At 45.0% G+C, this 19073-nt stretch overlaps 1 protein-coding gene across 1 annotated transcript in view; it reads left to right on the forward strand.

The window, feature by feature from the left end:
- Window positions 1–4401: 4401 nt before the first annotated feature.
- col6a4a (collagen, type VI, alpha 4a) overlaps window positions 4402–19073 on the forward strand; it is a 68172-nt gene continuing 53500 nt past the window's right edge. The window contains exons 1-7 of the mRNA XM_055227630.1: window positions 4402–4992; window positions 7086–7219; window positions 11329–11782; window positions 12393–12959; window positions 14245–14618; window positions 15360–15606; window positions 17946–18271. Coding sequence (XP_055083605.1) covers window positions 4587–4992; window positions 7086–7219; window positions 11329–11782; window positions 12393–12959; window positions 14245–14618; window positions 15360–15606; window positions 17946–18271 — 2508 coding nt within the window. The 5' untranslated portion in view covers window positions 4402–4586. The remainder of the gene's footprint in view (window positions 4993–7085; window positions 7220–11328; window positions 11783–12392; window positions 12960–14244; window positions 14619–15359; window positions 15607–17945; window positions 18272–19073) is intronic.

Genomic DNA, 19073 nt, shown 5'->3' on the forward strand with positions numbered 1-19073 from the left:
TCTCTCAGTAACATCGTGGGTCATCACAATATATCAGATAACAAGTCTCTTTGCTTAAATTCATTATTTTGTAATAATAAGAACTGGATAAGACACTCCCCCTTTGCCACACCAGGTACTGCAGCTCTCTGGAGCTCTGGCCCAGAAAATGTCTCCCATAGAGCATGATGTATTTTTGTGAATTGAAAGTGCCATGTTCTGACAGGGCATCCAGCCTTCACAAAGGTTGGATTTTGTAGGATACTTCTCTATTTTCAGAACATGAACTTTTTACATGTTTTAAATCCTCAAAGGGTCTCAAAGTTAGCTTTGTAATATTTAGCTTGGCCCCGCTCTGCACCCACGCTAGCTCCACTCTAGAAGCTATCGCTCTGATTTTGCTGCCACATGGTGGGAGGAGCTACCAGTATTGAGGAAGTAATGTGAAAGAGAAAGCTATTTTTTAGAGCTTTGGTTCTTTTTAAAAGTAAAAGTAGGATATTCACAATTTGGTTAGCCTCCACAAAATATGGCAAGAATGACCACACAACGTGAAAATATGAAGTGATCTGGATATCGGTACATTTAGACAGTGAAGCAGATCTGAGCTGGTCTTGGGCAGCAGAGCCTTCTGGACCTTCTCCTGGAGCACACTCGGAACATGTCAGATGCAGAAGTGTACGATGTGCGTACGATGTGCATGTGTGTGTATATGATGGAGCGTGTGTGTGTGCATGTGTGTATGCATGTGTGTGTATGTATGTGCATGTGTGCATGTGTGTATGTGTGCATGTGTGTATATGATGGAGTGTGTTTGCGTTTACGATGGCGTTAGGGTCAGAGGTCGAGGCGCTTGGAGCTGAGTCTGTTTGGAACAAACATCTGGCACAGCTGCAGATGTTTAAGGCGCGCAAGTTTGGGAGATGTGTAATGGTCTCCTACAAGAAAGAGGGGGACAGAGAGGGGAAGGAGGAGGGAGAGACTGAAGAAGGTGGGAGAAGAGGGAGGGAGGTATAATACTCCCCTACAAGAAAGAGGAGGAGGAAGAGGAGAAGATGGGGAGAGGGGGAGCGAGGTGTAATCCTCTCCTACATGTACAGAGCTTGAGAATAAGAGGAGGAGAAGCGGAGGAGAGGAGGGTCTTTTTGTCCATCAGATTTTATTGCAGTAACAACAGTAACACAGTACACATAGTAACTAACACAATAATCAAGTACTTACTCTGAAAGGATAGCACAGGTTTCTGGTGCAGTTGAGATCCCAGACCCAGGTGTCTGTGTGCCTTTGGGCAACACATTCTGAGTCAGTATAGTTTTATAAAGCGCTGTCTCCTGTTGTGTGTTTAATGATTCATTGTCTTTCTCCTCAAAATACCCCTCAGATTTCCTCAGTTAACCTCTGCTCCTTCCTGCTCCTCTGGCTCTGCTCCCCTGGCTCTGCTCCTGCCTGCTGCTCTGGCTCTGCTCCTCTGGCTCTGCTCTTCTGGCTCTGCTCCTCTGGCTCTGCCCCTCTTACTCTGCACCTCTGGCTCTGCTCCTCTAGCTCTGCTCCTGTGTTTTCAGTCTGAATAAACCACATTTCCAGACTCACTTCAGATGTTCCTTAGATCAAAGACCACAGAAACAAGCTTTAAAAAAAGCATAACCCACAATACACCACAGCTGCCCACTTCCTGTTCTGTGTCTGCCCACATCAGAGAAGTGCCTCTCTCCAGGGTGCGAAAGGAAAGACCAGAGGTGCAGACAGGAGCAGACAAACACAGGGCCAAAGGAGCAGGGGAGCAGAGCCAGAGGAGCCAACAAGAGCAGAAAGGAGCATAGACAGAGGACCAGTGGAGCAGAGCCAGAGGAGCAGAGCCAGAGGAGCAGAGCCAGAGGAGCAGAGCCAGAAGAGCAGAGCCAGAGGAGCAGACAGGAGCAGAAAGGAGCATAAGCAGAGGACCAGGGGAGGAGAGCCAGAGGAGCAGAGTCAGAGGAGCAGAGCCAGAAGAGCAGAACCAGAGGAGCAGACAGGAGCAGAGCCAAAGGAGCAGAGCCAGATGAGAAGAGACAGTGGAGCAGAGACAGAGCAGCAGAGCCAAAGGAGCAGACAGGAGAAGCAGAGCTAGAAGTAGAGCCAGATGAGCAGAGTCAGAGGAGCAGAGTCAGAGGAGCAGAGCCAGAGAAGCAGAGCCAGAGGAGCAGAGGAGCAGAGCAACAGAGACAGAGGAGCAGAGCAGCAGAGACAGAGCAGCAGAGACAGAGGAGCAGAGCCAGAGGAGCAGAGTCAGAGGAGCAGAGCCAGAGAAGCAGAGCCAGAGGAGCAGAGGAGCAGAGGAGCAGAGCAGCAGAGCAGCAGAGCCAGAGGAGCAGAGCCAGAGGAGCATACAGAATGTGATGTGGTGTTTACACTAAAGTTTGAATTTCCAAAACCACATTTATTATGAAACATCTGATTTGATGTTGATAATTGGAAGTTGTCTCATGACTTAGAGCTGTTCTTCTGTGATTGATGAAACATTTGGGAGACATCTTAGGACACCAAACCACAAGCTCACGCTTTCTCAACCCAAAATCCTATCAGAATTCACCATATTAATTAAATATTCATGTGTTTTTCATGACCATCTCAAAGTGTCGTCTGAGTCACTGAAACACAGAGAGAGAGAGGATAATGGGAATGTTCTGTGTGAATGAAATCAATCAAATAAAAGGGGGCACATCGTAAAATAACACAATAACAGAAAAGTTCAAACAAAAGTTTCAGTGCAGCTCAATAGGTATGTATCAGATCCTGTGTCAGAACAGTGTGAGGGAAGGCACAGCCCTCAGGAGCAGCCTTCAGGGGGAGCCAGATGACGTCTAGACAAGCAACTGTCATCGGGGCATCTTTCAGATGCCCCGATGACAGTTGGATCTCCTCCTTGCCTGGCTCTCCTCCTCCTCGCCCGGCTCTCCTCCTCCTCGTCTGGTCTCCTGGCCGATTTCTTATGTTGTCTGATTTTTCCTGTTGTGTCTGATTTTTCTTGTTGTGTCTGATTCTTCCTGTTGTTTTGTTTTTTGTGTCTTGGCGGCACGGTGACTGAGTGCCATCACTCATGTCTCACAGCAAGAAGGTTGGTTCGATTCCCGGGTCACCAGGCCTTTCTGTGTGGAGTTTTTCATGTTTCTCCCCGTGTCTGGATGGGTTTCCTCCGGGTACTCCGGTTTCCCCCATCAACCAAAACACGAACGCCCTTCGAGACAACTGTTGTTGTGATTTTGGGCGTTACAAAAATAAATGAATTGAATTGAATTGAATAGAAAGTCCTCTCCTAAGTCCCTCTGTCTCTCAGCTCTATTTTTTGGTCGTAGAAACCAAAGAGAAAGAAAGGTCATTGCATTGGTCCTACTCCATGCAGGGTCGCCATGGATACAGGAAAAACAAACAGCTCAAATCACACAACCCAATATCCCTGTCCTTTGAACTGCACAAGCTGTACTTTTTAATTGGTCAAAATCCAAAACATTAAGTTAAAAATGTAACATCAAATTTAAAAAGTTTAAAAAACTGCTCAGTGTGCCAGCCAGTCAGCCACAAGAGCAGCCAAATACAACCATGGCAACCACAGAACATAGGAGAGACTGGATCCTAGAGCATCCAGGGACATGGCGTTGGATCAGCCTAAACCTGCAGTGTTCTCAGGGCCTCATAGGGTTTTGTGTGGAGAACATTTGGGTTATGCAGGTTTCTAGATCCTGGTTCTGGTCTGATGGACTTCTCTGTTGCAGGTCGTGTGTGGAGATGGAGCCACGAGGGTCCCTTCTTCTGGTCCAGATCCTGGTCCAGATCCTGGTTCTAACCCGGTCCAACCAGGCCCAAAAAAACAGGTGAGAGGTACCCAGGGTCACAAGGGGTCATTGAGGTGGCAGGGATCACATGGATCACTGAGATCATGGGGTCACTGGGGTCACACTGGGGTCACCTAGCTCTAGTTGCTTTTGCTTCATGTCACAGCTTTTGTCTGAACTGAAGCTCACAGGTCACTGCTTTGGTCACTACTATTGGAGGTTGAGGGTTTCATTCTGAATAAAATTTAGATAAAATTCTGTAATGTGTGGTTCACTTGGACTCACTGCTGCTTATGCCTCATGCTGAGGTCACTCTGAGGTCACTGTGAGGCCCACTTCACCAAAACTTTCCACCAAAATTTTTCACCAAACGTTCTGGAGCCTCACGCTGTTAGTCACGCTGCTTCACTCTCAGCCACACCTCACTGAGTTTGAATCTGCTCACACAAGACCTTTCAATCTGCTTGCACCACCCCAGGACTCACCCTGGTCTAACCGCGGTCTAATCCGGTCCCTCTCTCTCGTCCGGTCTGGCCTTAACTGATCTATCCCGGTCCCTCTCCTTGGTCTGCTCCCTCTGCCTGGTCCTGATCCTGGTCTGGCGCAGTTTGCACACAGGAGGCCGTGGCAGACCTGGTATTTTTGGTGGACGGCTCGTGGAGCATCGGGACTCAGAACTTTGAGCAGATCCGTCGGTTCCTGTCATCTCTGGTGAGCAGCTTTGACGTGGGAGTGGGACGAGTGCGTGTGGGGCTAGTACAGTACAGCAACACGCCTCGCACAGAGTTCTACCTGAACATGCACCAGAGCCAAGCCCAGGTGCTGAACGCCATCCGCCGCTTGCCGTACATGGGCGGGGGCACGCACACGGGGCTGGGGTTGGACTTTCTCCTGAGAAACGCCTTCACAGCGGCGGCTGGAAGCAGAGCCAATCAGAACGTTCCTCAGATCGGAGTGGTCATTACAGATGGGAAGTCTCAGGACGATGTGGTGCAAGAGGCGAGGCGGCTGAAGGAGCGTGGGATCATGCTTTATGCCATCGGAATCAAAGACGCGGACGAGGAGCAGCTCAAAGACATCGCCCAAGACAATGTGTACAGCGTGTCTGACTTCAACGCGCTCCAAGAGATCTCCATGAATATCATCCAGACTCTGTGCACCACTGTGGAGGAAGCCAAGAGCCAGATCACCCAGCTATCTAAAGGTAATAAGGTCTAAAACAGGTCTAAACCAGGGCTAAACCAGGTCTCAACCAGGTCTAAACCAGTTTTAAACCAAGGCTAAACTAGGTCTACACTAGGTCTACACCAGGTCTAAAGCAGGTCTAAACAAGGCCTAAACCGGACTAAACCAGGACTAAATCCGGTGTAAGATGCAAATCATTTCAAGATGACTTTATTACTTCCCCCATGTAAAACTGTAAAGTTAAGCTGTGTGTCCTCCTCAAATAATGTATCCCAGTCCACAAAACAGAGCTGTTAGTCCAGTCTGAAGCGTTCTTTAAAAGTAAAAAGGCGAGAGTAGATTCTCACGTGTGTCTGTTTATATCCACACAGTGAAGATGAGGCTGAGGCTACTGCAAGTTTGTGATAGTGAGTAGTAGTAGCAGTAGTGCAAGCAGTCCTAGTAGCAGTGGTAGTAGTAAAATTAGTAGCAGTATTAGCAGTAGCAGTAGTGGTAATAGTAGTAGTAGTAGTAGTAGTAGTAGTAGTAGTAGTAGTAGTAGTAGTAGAAGTAGTAGCAGCAGTAGTAGTCATTTTAGTAGTAGTAGTAGTTATAATAGTCCAAGTAGCAGGAGTAGTAGTAAAATTAGTAGCAGTAGTAGCAGTAGTAGTAGCATTAGTAGTAGCATTAGTAGTAGCAGTAGTAATAGTAGTAGTAGTTATAGTAGCAGTATTAGTAGTAGCAGTAGGTGTAGTAGTAGTAGTAGTAGCAGTAGTACTAGTAGCAGTAGTAGGATCAGAAGAAGTAGCAGTAGTAGTTGTAGCAGTAGAAGTAGTAGTAGTAGTAGTAGTAGCAATAGCAGTAGTATTAGTAGCAGTAGTAGCAGCAGTAGTAGTAGCAAAGTAGCAGGAGTAGTAGCAGCAGTAGTAGTAGCAGTAGTAGTAGTAGCAGCAGCAGCAATAATAGTAGTACTAACAGCAGTAGTCGTAGCAGTAGTAGTAGCATTAATCGTAGTAGTAGTTGTAGTAGTAGTTTTAGTAGTAGTAGTAGTAGCAGAAGTAGTAGCAGTTGTAGTAGTAGTACTAGTAGTAGTAGCATTAGTAGTATTAACATTAGCAGTATTAGTACTAGTAGTAGAGGTAGTAGTAGTATTAGCCGTAATTGTACTAGTAGCAGTAGTAGTTTTAGTAGTAGTAGCAGTAGTATTAGCAGTATTAGCAATAGCAGTAGCAGCCGTAGTAGTAGTAACAGTAGTATTAGTACTAGCAGCATCATTAGTAGCAGTAGCAGTAATAGCAGTAGTTGTAGTAGTAGTAGTACTAGTAGCAGTAGTAGTATTAATAGTAGAAGTATTAGTATTAGTATTAGTATTAGTAGTAGTAGCAGTAGTAGTATTAATAGTAGAAGTATTAGTAGTAGTAGTAGTGGGGCGACAGTGGCTCAGTGGTTAGAGTGTTGGTTCCCCAACCCGAAGGTCGGAGGACCAAGTCCCGCTCGGACCAAGTTCTGTTGTGTCCTTAGGCAAGACACTTCACCCACATTGCCTAGTATGAAAGTGGTGTGTGCGCGAATGATAGGTGGTGGTCAGATGGCGCAGATTGGCAGCCTCGCTTCCGTCAGTCTGCCAGAGGGCAGCTGTGGCTACAGTAGTATCTTACCATCACCAAGTGTGGGAATGAATAATGACTATAGTGTAGCGCTTTGAAAAAAGCGCATTACAACTGTAAGCCATTATTATTAGCAGCAGTAGTAGTAGCAGTAATGAAAGTATTTATTATTAGTATTTTATTTATAGTAGCAATAGTAGGAGTAAAATTAGTAGCAGTTTTAGCAGTAGTAGTAGTAGCAGTAGTAGTAGTAGTACTAGCAGCAGTAGCAGCAGCAGTAATGTTAGTACTAATAGCAGTAGTAGTAATAATAATAATAGCAGTAATAGTAGTAGTAGTAGTAGCAGCAGTTGTTGTAGTAGTTGTAGTAATAGTTTTAGTAGTCCTAGAGCAGTAGTATTAGTAAAATTAGTAGCAGTATTAGCAGTAGCAGTAGCAGCGCTAGCTAAGCAGTAGTAGTAGTTGTAGCAGTAGTAGTAGCAATATTATTAGTAGTAGTAGTAGAAATAATTTTTTTGTGTTTCAGAATGTGCCAAAGCCACTGTGGCCGACATCGTGTTCCTGATCGATGGATCGTCCAGTATTGGGCTGAGCAATTTCGAGGAGATGAGAACGTTCCTCAAGAGAGTGGTTTCAGGGCTGGACATCGCAGAAGACAAGGTGAGGACAGAGGAGACAAGGAGACAAAGAGAGGTGACAGGGAGAGAGGAGGCAAGAACAGAGGAGACAAGTAGAGTTTAGAAAAGGAGAGAGGAGACAAGGAGAGAGAGGACAGGGGACCAGGAAGGAAATCAGCAGAGAGGGGCCAGGACACAAGGAGACAAGGATTGAGGGAGCAGTGGTGAGGAGAGGTCACATATGGAGGATAGGCAGAATACAAGGACAGAGAGGAGGTAGAGGGTGCTGTAGGGGCCTGGTCAGTTCTATAACTGAACAAGTGGCTTGGATGAGCGGCAAAACGTCTTCACTCTTCGATTTGTCCAGTTGACAGATTTAAACTTTGTCTTTTACTGCACATATTAATGCTGTGGATCCAAATGCCAAGTTCACATGAGAAGAGGCCAAGGAGAACAAACTGGCCTTCTTAGATTATGCAGTAACTGTAGGAGAGGACCGGTGTCTCCAGGTAGAAGTAGAAGGAAAGGTGTAAGTATTCAATTCAATTCAATGTATTTTTTTTTCACAATGGTCACTGTTATACACTGCCTGGTAAAAAAAAAAAAGTCGTCATTGTCTCAATAAGATTCTGCAATGTCACAAGGTTTATTTCCATACAGTGTTGCATAAATTTTTCAATGAGGTTAGGTCTGGACTCTTGGTGGCCAATCCATGTGTGAAAATGATGTCTTATGCACCCTGAACTACTCTTTCACAATTTGAGCCCGATGAATCCTGCCATTGTCATCTTTGAATATGCCCAAGCCATCAGGGAAGAAAAAAAACTATTAATGGAATTCCCTGGTCATAGAGTATATTCAAGTAGTCAGCTGACCTCATTCCACTGAGCGCCTGGTGGCCGGGCCTTTCCCCACAGGGCCCAGTTGGCTCAGCCTGAAGGCGTGACATGGAGCCGCCCTCCCGTGGACTCACCACCTGCGGGAGGAGTCATGGAAGGCTGGCGCAAGAGAGAGTCGAAAACAGGGGCCTCTGCAGTCATATCTCTGGACATGGAGTCTGGCTCTTGGGACATGGAATGTCACCTCGCTGAAGGGGAAGGAGCCTGAGCTTGTGGAGGAGGTTGAGCGTTACCGGCTAGATATAGTCGGCCTCACCTCCACGCACAGCTTGGGCTCTGGAACCCAACTCCTTGAGAGGGGCTGGACTCTCCATTTCTCTGGCCTTGCCCGGGGGGCTGGGCTTGCTCAATGCCCCACAGCTCAGCCCACCTCGTATTGGAGTTCACCCCGGTGAACGAGACGGTCATGTCCCTGTGCCTTCAGGTCGGGGACAGATCTCTTGTCTTGTGGGACTCCTGAGGCAGCTGATGAGTACCTCGTCAGTGCTTCACCAACACTGTGTACAGTGCAGGCAGAGAGCTGCTGACCTCAACTGGGGATGTTGTCGGACGGTGGAAGGAATACTTTGAGGATCTCCTCAATCCCACCGTCATGTTTTCCGAGGAGGAAGCAGAGACTGGGGACTCGGAAGCGGACTCGTCCATGACCCTGGCTGAAGTCACCGAGGCGGTTGACAAGCTCCTCAGTGGCAAGGCCCTGCGGATGGATGAGATCTGTCCCGAGTACCTTAAGTCTCTGGATGTTGCGGGGCTGTCTTGGCTGACACGTCTCTGCAATATCACGTGGCAGTCGGGAATGGTACCTCTGGACTGGCAGACGGGGTGGTGGTCCCTCTATATAAGAAGGGAGATGGTGTGTTCCATTTACAGGGGAATCACACTCCTCAGCCTTCCCGGTAAGGTCTATTCCAGAGTATTGGAGAGGAGAATCTGTCCGATAGGCGAACCTCGGATTCAGAAGGAGCAGTGCGGTTTTTGTCCTGGTGAACACTGGACCAGCTCTACAGTCTCCATCGGATGCTCAAGGGTTCATGGGAGTTTGCCTAACCAGTCCACATGTGTTTTGTGGAGAAGGCACTCAACTGTGTACCTCGTAAGGGCCGTCCGGTCCCTGTATAACCGGAGCAGGAGCTGTGCATTGCTGGCAGTAAGTCAAACCTTTTCCTGGTGCATGTTGGACTCTGCCAAGGCTGCCCTTTGTCACCGGTTCTGTTCATTGTTTCTATGGACAGAATTTCTAGGTGTAGTCAGGGGCCGGAGGGAGTTTGGTTCAGGAACCACAAAATCTCATCGCTGGAGCCGTTTGTGAAGCAGCTGGGATGAGAATCAGCTCCTTGAAATCCGAGGCTATGGTTTTCGACAGGAAAAAGGTGGCTTGTCCTCATCGGGTGGGGAGTCTCTGCCTTAAGTGGAGGAGTTCAAGTATCTCGGGGTGTTGTTAACAAGTGAGGGAAGGATGGAGCGTGAGATTGACAGGCGGATCGGTGCAGCATCTGCAGTGATGCGGTCGCTGTATCGGACTGTTGTGGTAAGGAAGTCGAAAGCTGAGTCAAAAGGTGAAGCTCTAGATTTACTGGTCAGTTTACCTACCCTCACCTATGGTTATGAGCTCTGGGTAATGACAAAATCGTGGATACATGTGGCCTAAATGGGTTTCCTCCACAGGGTGGCTGGGCGCTGCCTTAGAGATAGGGTGAGGAGCTCAGTCACAAGGGAGGAGCTCAAAGTAGAGCAACTGCTCCTACACGTCAAGAGGAGCCAGCTGAGGTGGCTCAGGCATCTGCCCAGGACACACTGGAGGGACTATGTCTCTCGGCTGGCCTGGGAAAGCCTTGGGGTCCCACTGGAGCAGCTGAAGAACGTGTCTGGAGTGAGGGATGTCTGGGAGTCCCTGCTTAGACTGCGACTCCCGCCACCCGGCTCAGGATAAGCAGAAGAAAATGGATGAATGAAATCCAGGTGGTTTTTCAAACAGTATGAAATTCCAATCTATTTCAAACCTACAAACGCTTTAGGACAAAGAAAAGGAGTTTGGAGAAACTTAACAGCCACTCCAAAAGAGAATGCACCAACACCGTCACAACAGCTCCTCTGAACCTCAGTCTGCTGTACATCTCATCTGAAAGCCACTAACCACTCCTTTGAAGATCATGAAGTACAGAGAGTTTGAGAGGGGAGTTAATGAAGCTATTTTTATTAGGAAAGACTATCCTTCCTTGAACAGGAATGGGAGGCTTAGACATTACTTGTCTCCTATATGTAACTCCATCCTTAGAACCAAAGCAAAACAAAGAAAACAATAGGGCTAGCCAGGATGCTAATAGGTGTGAAATCACTCATTAGGGGCCTGAATGACTATACTAAATAGGACTCAAGCTCAGTTCACACTTAGTGTAGCTCAGTGGACTTACCCTACAAACAGAAACTGTAAACAATTGGTGTTTTGAGTTTCAGTGTAGCTAGCCCCTCCCTTCAGATAGATATACGACAGTGTCTGCCAGTGATCTGATAAGAACTGCAGTAATCTGACCAGAACTGAAGAAGTAATCTGTCCAGAACTGAAGAAATGGTTTGAATGAGCAGTGAAACATCTTCACTCTTACAATGTTTTGTCCAGTTGACATTTTATATTTTTCTTTTGCTTTAAACTCCATACACCTTCACCTCATTTGAATGATTTTAGCCACTGAATTAAAGGTAAAATGTAGCTGTTAACTTGAACACCACTGCTACAGACATACTTTACAGATGAGTTTACATGCAAAGTCTATGGTGGACTTGAGCATTCATGCAAATGCAGAAAGAGAGGAACAGACTCCAGAAATGAAAAAGCTGAAGTGATGTAGCGATTCATTTTTCATTATTTGGAAGAAGAAGAAAGAGAAAGATCCGGGAGCTACAAACACTACAACAAAAATAATGGAGGAGAGCCTCATTGTTGCCATTTGTCTGTGCCTAGAACTGTATGTGAGCCGGTCTGTCATTGTTCACAAAAAGACTGGGAAAATAAAACATCCAAAAGCACTCGCAGACCACAAATGTGAATGCCCTGGATGTGTCAGAGGCATCTGCTATCAAATGCAAAGACGTCAACTAGAGGCGTCCGTTGTGATTCTGACACCTCGGTCTGAACGCAGCATAATAATTCAGAATTAATACAGATTAACAAAACAAAACTCCAGGTATCGTTTTTGAGGAGGTAATTGCATTATAATGTGTTTTTATTTTAATAACTTTGTTTTTGTGTGTGCAGGTACGTGTAGGCCTGGCACAGTACAGTGACGAGCCATACCAAGAGTTCCTCCTCAAAGATCACACAGACAAGAAGAGCATCCTGGAGCAGCTGGACACATTCCCATACAGAACTGGAGGAACCGAGACCGGGAAGGCTCTGAACTTTCTCCGGACACAGTACTTCAAAACAGAGGCCGGGAGCAGGATGGACCAGAGAGTCCCTCAGATTGCAGTGGTCATTACAGACGGGGACTCCATAGACCATGTCCTGGGTCCTGCTCAAGAACTCAAACAGCTGGGAGTCCTGGTCTTCACCATCGGAGTGGGTCAAGCTAATGTTGACCAGCTCAAAGAGATCTCATCCAGACCCTTCCAGAGGTTTATGCTAAAGATTGACTCCTACCAGGCTCTGCAAAGGCTCACAGAGGAACTACTGCAAACTGTGTGTGTGTCCATGGAGGACATCAGAGTGGGTAAGGAGGCAATTGTAGGAGAGAGGAGAGGAGAAGAGAGGAGAGGAAACAGAAGAGAGGAGGGAATATGGGGAGAAAGGGGAGAGAGAGTTGAGACCAGGTTCTATAGAAGAGACAAGGAGAGAGGAGTAAAGGAGAGAGGAGACAAGGAGAGAAGAGTAGAGGAAAAAGGAGGCAAGTTGACATAGTATTAAGTTTGGGATGGAAACTTGTATTTGTTTTTTTTTCCACACTTTTGTTCCTCTGTCTCCTGTCCGCTGTCACCTGTCTTGTGTCACCTGTTCCCTCTCCTCTCTTCTGTCTCTTGTTTCATCTCTCTTGTTGCAGCTCAAGTGGAGAACTTTAAAGACATCTTCTTCCAGACAATTGTTTCATACTATTAACCCCCTGGAGACGACCTGTGATTAGATCCTGTCTCATGTCCTCTGTCCCCTCTCTTGTCTCATGTGTCTCATGTTACAGCTGTGGCTTTGTTTTTCCACACACTTGTCCCATAACCTCGAACTGTTCTTATCACTCTCCTCTCCTGTCTCTTCAAGTCTCATATCTCCTGTCTCCTCTTGTCCCATCTCACCTGGCTCTTGTCTCATCTCTCCTGTCTCTGTTGCAGCTCTGGCAGAGAAGTTCGCAGACATCTTTTTCCTGGTGGACAGTGGTCTTACCCAGCAGGAGTTCCAGCAGGTCAGGGCCTTCTTGAACCGCATGGTGAGCCAACTGAATGTGGGGGCAGATGCCTACAGGATCGGCCTGGCTCAGTACGGAGCCTCGGTGAAGGTGGAATTCCTCCTGAACACTCATGAGACCAAAGAGCAGACGATAGCTGACATGCGACGCTTCCGACTCCGCAAACAGCCCAATGAGCCACGTAACCTAGGCTCTGCCCTCAAAAACGCTAACGCCACCTTCTTCTCGTCGGAGGCGGGCGGTCGAGCAGAGCTGGGGTTCAGACAGTACCTGGTGGTGCTGAGCGGGAAGGCATCTGACGACCCGGTATTCAAAGCCTCACGTCTCATTAAGTCCACGGGCATCATTGTGGTGGGGCTCAGCTTGGGGGCGCCTGAGAGCGAGATGAAGGTGGTCTCCTCAGCGCCGTACGTCTACATGTTTGTGCCCAACATAGCGCCAACGCTCAAGGCCGTGTTCGAGACCCAGGAGGTGGACTCGGCCGTCACCGGAGGTCAGAGGTCACACACACAGATGCTACATGTGACATATAGAAGAACACACAGAGTAACATATATAAACACAACAGAACATAGAGTAGGCCTCACCATGATAACTCATTTTGAAGCAAATATAATAAACAGTAAACGATAATATTGAAACCAACCAATAAAGCAGAATTATCCACAAAAACATAAACATGAGCTGCAGTAAATAAATGACAGAATGAAACACATTGTTAGTTTGTGTCTATAATGAGTCATACAAATTCATATTTATTTATTTATTTATTTATTTATTTTAATTAGGACAGTGCATATTAATCAACATGTCAACAAACAGCATCAATGTAAATATGCCGGAATTAGCACAATAGCTACTTTACACCCGTTGTCCTAAGGCAGGTCAAAAACAGAAAATTTAAAGAAACACAGACAAACCAAAAGTGCACATAGACATGACAACAAGTGAACCACAATAGACCATATTCCGAGTTTAAGATGTCCCAAGAAAAAAAAAAAAAAAATAATAAAAAAAAAAAAAATAATAATAATAATAATAATAAAATCTACATGTGTGAGCATGTTTGATTATTTTTCAACCAGTGTTTCAGAGTGTTCTTGAAGGTTGAAAAGGAGCCACAGTTCCTGACATGGGCAGGTAATGTGTTCCATGACTGTGATCCTCTGACAGATGTCACCATTTGGCCAAATTTGGTCCTGCGTCTCTGTACGGTACAGTCTCCTCTGGTCAATGCTCTGGTATTAACTCGGTCAGTCGTTTTTTTACTTATAAAATCCATTAATGGTGGAGGAGCAAGTCCATTTAAAACTTTAAAAATAAGGCAAGCATCCATAAATACCTGATAACTTTCAAGATCCAGAATGTTATACTTACTTCAACCATCTTCAGTTCAAATCTCATCTTAAAACAGAAAAATTACTCACATTTTCCTAGTAGATTAAAGAAAATATACCCACGATGAATACTGACCCCAAAACCAAGGGAAACTCTTTATATATTTCATATTATCATATCCCGCTATTTAAAAAAAAATATAACCTGCCTTCAATTAGGTCTGTATACATATATCATTTGAGTTTTTTCTTGCTAACCTTCTACATGTGAAAAACAGAACATTTGATACAACACAAAATATGCAAGTAAAACGTGTAAACTATAAAGTCTGTTCTGTAGAATGTGTTTCTGTCATTTTCTCCCTGTGTTCTTTTCATGTTCCTTTCATGCCCCTCTCCCGTTCCCCTCTTGTTACCCCATGTACCTGGTGCGTTTCTTAGACTGCCGCTCGGCTCGTCTGGCTGACATCGTCTTCATTGTGGACGAGTCCGGGAGTATCAGGACCCAAAACTTCCAGCTTGTGAGAACGTTCCTGCATTCCATAGTGAGCGGGTTGGAAGTCAGTCCGAACCGCGTGCGAGTGGGCGTGGTCACGTATAACGACCACCCAGCAGCACAGGTGTACCTCGACAGCTTCAACAACAAAACCGAGCTCCTGAACTTCCTCAAAATCTTGCCATATCATGGAGGAGGAACCAACACTGGAAAAGCCCTGAACTACACCCGACAGAACGTGTTCACCGCAGCCAGGGGCAGCCGCCAGGGCAAGGGCGTCCAGCAGGTGGCAGTGATCATCACCGATGGAAAGTCTCAGGTACAAGGTCAGGTGTCATGGAAATCAGAGGTCACAGAGGTCAGGGGTCACAGATGGCACATGTCTCAGAGCTCTTTGACAGGTTTAGGGTATGTGTGAAGGGTTAGGGCTTATGTGCGTTTCACGCACTGGGAGGTCACATGTTTATTATTTTTTGCTTATGTTTATTTGAAATTAAATCTGAGGCCAAAATTGATGTTACCAACATATTTACAGTAACTGCTCAAAAGCTCAAACAAACAGATGAGATCAGAGAAACATCCAGGACTGATCTGACAGTAATATTTCATGTGTTTGTGATCATAGCTGTAGAGGATTTTACAAGTGTTTTATCAAAATAAACGTCTGTGTAATCCCTCCATCGTCCAGGTCTGATCCATAGTAAAAGCCAAAGTTAAGTCTGTCAAATGGACAGCCGCTACAACATTTGTTGACAGATTTAACTTTGGCTTTTACTATCAAAACAAATCTTATGAAACTTTCTTATGAAACTTAACTTGAATGAAGAAAAACTAAGGTTTAACAGGACATTTAACTGTTTCTGGAGTAAAATAATGCAACATCTTCTGCAAATTACTCAAAATGGTCAAGACAGTGACATTTAGAGTTAGTATGTTAGGGGTCACAGAGGTCAGAGATCACAGAGGTTATCTATAAAGTTACTTTAATATAATGACTATAGTCAGGCTAACCACTAGAATGACTGTTGTAGACAGAAGAATGACACTCTTCCTCCTACAGGATGACGTGGTGGCTGCAGGGGCACAGCTGCGCAGAGCCGGGGTCACAGTCTATGCTCTCGGGGTAAAGGACGCCAACAAAGTTGAGCTGGAAAAGATGGCATCCTATCCCACCAACAAACACACGTTCATTGTGAACAGCTTCACCAAACTCAAGTCTGTGGAGCAGGTTCTACAAAAGACTTTGTGCCACAACATCTTCAGAGACGCCATCACAGTGTCCACCAGGAGAACAGGCATCAAAGAAGGTACACCCTAACCTTAACCTAAACCCTAACCTAAACCCCAACCTAAACCCTAACCCAAACCCTAGCCTAAACCCTAATGTTAACCTAAATCCTACTGTGCTTGTGTCTGGGCTATAGCTATAAGCTATGACACAATCTGAAAAATACTTAATAAAAGAAAGATGTCAGCTAACTTCCACATTAGAAAACTAATGGAAGCTGACGACGTTGTAAACGGCATCACAACAGAGTGCCGCATTCTGTCGGCCCCTCTTATGGACAGCTGCACATCATGCTGGCGAGCAGGGGATTTTTTTCTTATTTGTACCAACATGACTACGCAAGTCCTATGACTGTCACCGATAAAATTGGAGAGTGACGGAAGTGGAGAGCAGTGGACGTGTGCCAGTGGCAGTGAAAACGGAGGTTAAAGATTGCTCAAACATGCACAAATCACACCAAATTCAAATTCAGGTGAATAAATGGTGAACAACAACAATATCATGGTTAAAAGGTCTGAAAGGTATATTTTGCATAATAGTTCTGCCTCAACCTAAACCCTTACCTTCATCTATATGAACCCAGATCTGGACTTTAAAGATCATTTATGCAAAATAGATTTTTATTTAGCTTTCTACTATGTTCTATCATTGGTCCCTCATCAGAAACATGCCTGAAGAGGTTTTAGGTGTGATCCGTGCATGTTTGAGTAATCTAGGGATCTTTCCTGGGCCTTATTCAAACCGTATGAGCTTGTAAAAGGCTCCGCCCTCAATTCTACATATGTCACCCATGCTCCTTCATGGCATAGATGTAAAAAAAAAAATTACACAAAACTATGCACAACTACTTGACAAACCTGGTGTGCTGATGTGCAGTAGTTTCATTAGTGGGATCCATGCTGATTATGTTGTGATAGTGCTCTGCAGGTGAGTGACTTAGCATGGGTAGCAAAGGGAGGGGGGACTCAGCATCAAAAATGAAATTGACACTTATAAAACATTAATATGTTGTAAATAAAAGGTAACATAGTGATCTAAATATGTTATCTGTTAGCAGTTAATACCCCATAGAAGAAAAATACCCCCTCTTAAATACCCCATTGAAGACAAATACCCCCCCCCCTTAATACCCCATAGAAGTAAAATACCCCCAATACCCCATATAAGTAAAATACTCCCTCTTTAATACCCCATAGAAGTGAAATACCCCCTTTTTAATACCACGTAGAAGTAAAATGCCCCCTCTTTAATAACCAGTATAAGTGAAACACCCCTTCTTTAATACCCCATAGACGTAAAATAACCCCCCTTTAATTTTTTATTTTATTTTTTATTTTATTTATTTGATAGGGACAATGCACATTAATGAACATCTGTTGTAAACAAATGTAAATATGCCGGATTATAGCTACAGAGCTAATTTACATCCGCAGTCCCCAGGCAGGTAAAAAGTACAACAAATACCCCATAGAAGTAAAGTGCACCCCTCTTTAATACCCCACAGAAGTGAAATATCCCCTCTTTAATACCCCATAGAAGTAAAATACCCCCTCTTTAGCTATCTTTTAATCTAATAATAAAGGATCATTGACTTTTGTCTCATATGAATGGTTTGAAGTCGAACTTTTAAGTGAAGCACAGTACGTGTTCCTTCAGGGTGTGTGCAGACTGACCTGCTTCTAAACCATAGACCACATGTGTCAAACTCAAGGCCTTTGGGCCAAATGTGGCCAGCAATTTCATTTCATGTGGCCCACAACAAGGTACATTAAAAGGTATGAGTGTGTTAAAATGTCAGTTTATGAGGAGATAGCAAGTTATATAGCCATTTTTTTTTTTTACATCTATGGAATACAAATGCAATAATTGTAAATTGAATAAGTGATAAATACAGAAAGTTTATTTATTTGCTCACTGAGGCTAATCTGGAGCACAGTTCCATATTTGAAATTCCAAAGAGCCAGTCAGGAGGAGCAAGGCTGTACCTGCCTGCACCACTAACTACCAATATTGTGAATCAAACCTGTTGCTAACGCTAGCAGCAAAGAAGGCGCCTAATTGGTCTGTTATTAATGTTCATATCTTGATTTATGAACAAAATAGTGAAATAAAAACCCCAGGATCTTGTAGAGCGGGTTAACACCAACATTTTAAGGTCAGGAAAACGAGCTGCAGCATTTAAAGAGAGAGGGGCCATGTTTTTTTCAATAGAAAGTGAATTGGAGCCGATGTAGCCAAATCATGACCATGCTCGCAACCAAAATAAAATGTATTCATTCATTCATGCAGTGGCTAGCAGGTTAGCTATATCTAGAGGTATATACTATCCTAAATGCAACACAATCCTTCTCTCTCTAGGCTGTGTGCAGACGGACGAGGCAGACATCTTTTTCCTGATTGATCACTCTGGGAGTATCTACCCCTCGGACTTCCAGGACATGAAGAAGTTCATCATCGAGTTCCTCCACACCTTCAGGATTGGTCCGGACCATGTGAGAATGGGCGTGGCCAAGTACGCAGACGACCCCGAGCTGGAGTTTGACCTCTCCGCATTTACAGATGCGCGGACTATGGAGCGCGCTGTGGAGGGCATCCAGCAGAGAGGGGGTGGTACTGAGACCGGCAAAGCTCTGAGTTTCATGGGCCCCTTGTTCAAGAATGCAGAGGCCACCAGGGGGCAGAAGGTGAGCTCATGTGTGTAAGCTTGTCATGATAAAAAATTTTGTATGATACATTGCTGAAGAAAATATTGTAGTACAGCGGTCCCTCGCTTTTGCGGTGTCACTGTTTTGCTCACATTTTTTGTGTGCAATTTTGCATGCTTTTTTTTTTTTTTTACAGTGTATGAACGCATATTGTGTTCTGCATCCTAATTGGTTAAGGGATGTGCCGTGTCTCCTGTACAGCACAGAATGCATTCATCTTGATAAATTTACAGAAATGTTTGATTGCAGTGTAACTCTAAAGTGCTGTATGTTTACAAGGTTTTATAATGTTTTTTAGGTGGTAAAAAGCTGCAGATGTTACTGATTTGATGTGGCTGTTAAAGTTCAAGTCTGAGTCCATTATTACTCCTAGATTTAGAGTGAGAGACTGGAGGTGACTGCTAACACTTTCTCTATGTTTCTGTGGGCCAAAGATGGTGACTTCAGTCTTGTCTGGGTTTAGCTGGAGAAAGTTGTTTTGCATCCACACACACTGATCTGTTGGCTGCAGTGGCAGAGTGAATCCACGGGTCCATATTCATCTGCTTCCAGTGAGACATAGATCTGATTGTCATCTGCATAGTTGTGGTAGGACACATTATTGCTGCATATTAACTGGCCTAACGACAGCATGTAGAGATTCAACAACAGGGGTCCCAGGATTGACCCCTGGGGCACCCCACGGGTCAGGGACATTTTATCTGAGACACATTTTCCAATTTCAACAAAGAACTCCCTGTTTTCTCGATAGGACTTGAACCAGTTTATTGCTGTACCAGAG

The sequence above is a fragment of the Periophthalmus magnuspinnatus genome, chromosome 16 (genome assembly GCF_009829125.3).
Source record: "Periophthalmus magnuspinnatus isolate fPerMag1 chromosome 16, fPerMag1.2.pri, whole genome shotgun sequence".
In the NCBI taxonomy this organism is placed as follows: domain Eukaryota; kingdom Metazoa; phylum Chordata; class Actinopteri; order Gobiiformes; family Gobiidae; genus Periophthalmus; species Periophthalmus magnuspinnatus.